A 2291-nucleotide genomic window follows, 5' to 3' on the forward strand; every position below is an offset into this window, starting at 1 on the left:
ATTAACAATGTTTGTACTTTATGTTGTCAATTTCTTGCAATTATTTTAGTCAATCTCTGACACACAGTGTGTCTTGCTGGATCCAGTACACTTGAATGGATGTTATTTGCCATATGATCGGTGTTCTTTACACACACCCACACACACACACACACACACACACACATAGTAAGATAATAATACGTTTGACGATTTTCCATGAATATAAATATCACATAATAAAGTATGTCAATTAATCATTGCCATGATATTGACACTACATACTTTTTAATGTTATGATATTTATTAGTTTCCATGATCTGTAAAGAATTAAATGTGTCTTTGTAACACCGTAATTAACTTAATTGTCCGTTCTTACTTTAAAAAAGACTATACTTTGAAACACCCAAGGACCGTCTAGTATAAAATATTGAAAAGCCCTTTTCATTGCCAAGTCTCTACGTAGTGTTTTATTCACTAAATTACTAAATTTGTATTTTAGTTTAAAATATAAAAAGTTATTAATATCTCTTTTAATAAATAAGAAAGTGGGCCTAAAAGTTTAATTTGAGGACAATATCTTCCAATTAATAAATTAACTAGAATTTGATAAGTCTATCTGTTTTGTGTTCATTCTAGAATACAGAAACATTTACCTATTACTCCTATCGGAAACCAGCAGAGAAAGTTCGCAAACACTACCAGTAAGAGATTTCTGGCCACAGTCAAAGTCTGATCACGTGAATGTTTCTGCCTATCTAAAAGTGGACTCTTTGTTCGCATCGCTTTGAAAATCAGAACCTGTCCGAAGACTATCAAAAACAAAAGGAGGAAGTTTAAAGTGATGATTATTGCAAATAAATATTCCCATCCAGGCGCATCGTCTCTTGTTAGAGGAAGAACAAACCAAATGGATGTTCTAGAATAGAATTTCCCTTTAAAGTACACGTTCAGTCCCATTGGTAACACTGATAATGTAATGGCAATCAACCAAGCAAGAAATGACACAACTTTACACATACTGGGCGTCAACTTCACTTGTCCGAAAGGGAACTTAACCACTAAAATCCTGTCTAATGTAATCAACATTACGAAGAAGATGGACGCTTCACTTGATAATGTCGATAAAACTCCTGCTGCACTGCAATATGCCCTGATTTGCGAACAATCGTTGCTTGAGACAAATTCGTTTCGAAAATATGTATCAGCAGCAGCCATAATCAACAAATATATTCCCATTAGAACGTCTGCGACTATCAAATTTGCTACAAACATTCCATAGCCCATTTTCAACTGCAGGCCTAACTTCCATTTTCTGTATATGAATGAGGCAATATTACCTACTAGTGATAAGAGTCCTATTATCCATAACAGTACTCGCAAGCTTACATCCCGCACCAAGTCTTTGCATGAATAAAATTCATATGTTTGTGAAAGATGACAATTTGCTTCGTCTACACTTCTCGGTTTCAAACAGCATAATTCATATTCGTCCGTTTCTAAATAATGGAGAGATGTCAGTCCACCGAATATTTCACTCTCAAAGATCTTTATTTTATTGTAACTTATCAAAAGACTTTCTAACTGCCCAAGTCCATAAAATGCTTGATTTTCTACATGAGATATTTTGTTGAATCTTAAGTCAAGCTTCTTCAGTTTTTTAAGACCTTCAAATGTGTCGCTTTCTAAGAATGAAATATGTAAATGTGTGATGTTAATTTCCAAAATGTTTTCTAAATTTCGAAAAGCTCCTCTCTCTATCTTCGTCAGATATATGTTATTGTCCAGTACCAATTCTTGAAGCCTAGCCAATCCCTTGAAAGTATTTTCATGAAGGACTGTAAGACTGTTGTAAGAAATGTCTAAAGTCCTTAAATTCGTCATGGACTCAAATAGCCCAGATTGTATTTCTTCGATTCCACTGTCCGATAAATTAACTAAAAACGCCATCGGTAGGATGAAAGGTACAATTATTTTTCCGATAGTGGAGTTGCTGAAGAATATTTTTCTTGACTGTATTGATAGTAAAGCAATTTCTGTAGCATTTATTCGACCATCCCTACAATCCACGAATGTCCCTTGACAAATGCATGCACCAGGGCAGCTTATATTACAAAATATCTCGTCATCTTCCGCAGGACAATGTTTAAACCCATCACAAACTTGAGACGGAGGAAGGCAAATATTAGATTGATTGCATCGAAAATATCCAGGGCAGCCTCTTCCTCGATATCCTATATGCAAACAGGAAGATTATAAAAATAAGTGTATCATAGACATTTTACGATTAATTTTAAAAAATAATTTGCAAA

The 2291-nt window shown here is 34.3% G+C and overlaps 1 protein-coding gene across 1 annotated transcript; it reads right to left on the reverse strand.

Annotated features, from left to right (window-relative positions):
- Window positions 1-609: 609 nt before the first annotated feature.
- On the reverse strand, window positions 610-2021 carry LOC149770944 (G protein-coupled receptor GRL101-like). Its single transcript, XM_089948964.1, has one exon. It carries the CDS (start codon window positions 1927-1929, stop codon window positions 610-612), a length of 1320 nt encoding a protein of 439 aa, XP_089805090.1. The 5' UTR covers window positions 1930-2021.
- Between the last annotated feature and the right edge of the window lie 270 nt (window positions 2022-2291).

Source organism: Sinohyriopsis cumingii, unplaced genomic scaffold, assembly GCF_028554795.1.
Source record: "Sinohyriopsis cumingii isolate HCF-2022 unplaced genomic scaffold, ASM2855479v2 utg002198l, whole genome shotgun sequence".
Classification (NCBI taxonomy): Eukaryota; Metazoa; Mollusca; class Bivalvia; order Unionida; family Unionidae; genus Sinohyriopsis; species Sinohyriopsis cumingii.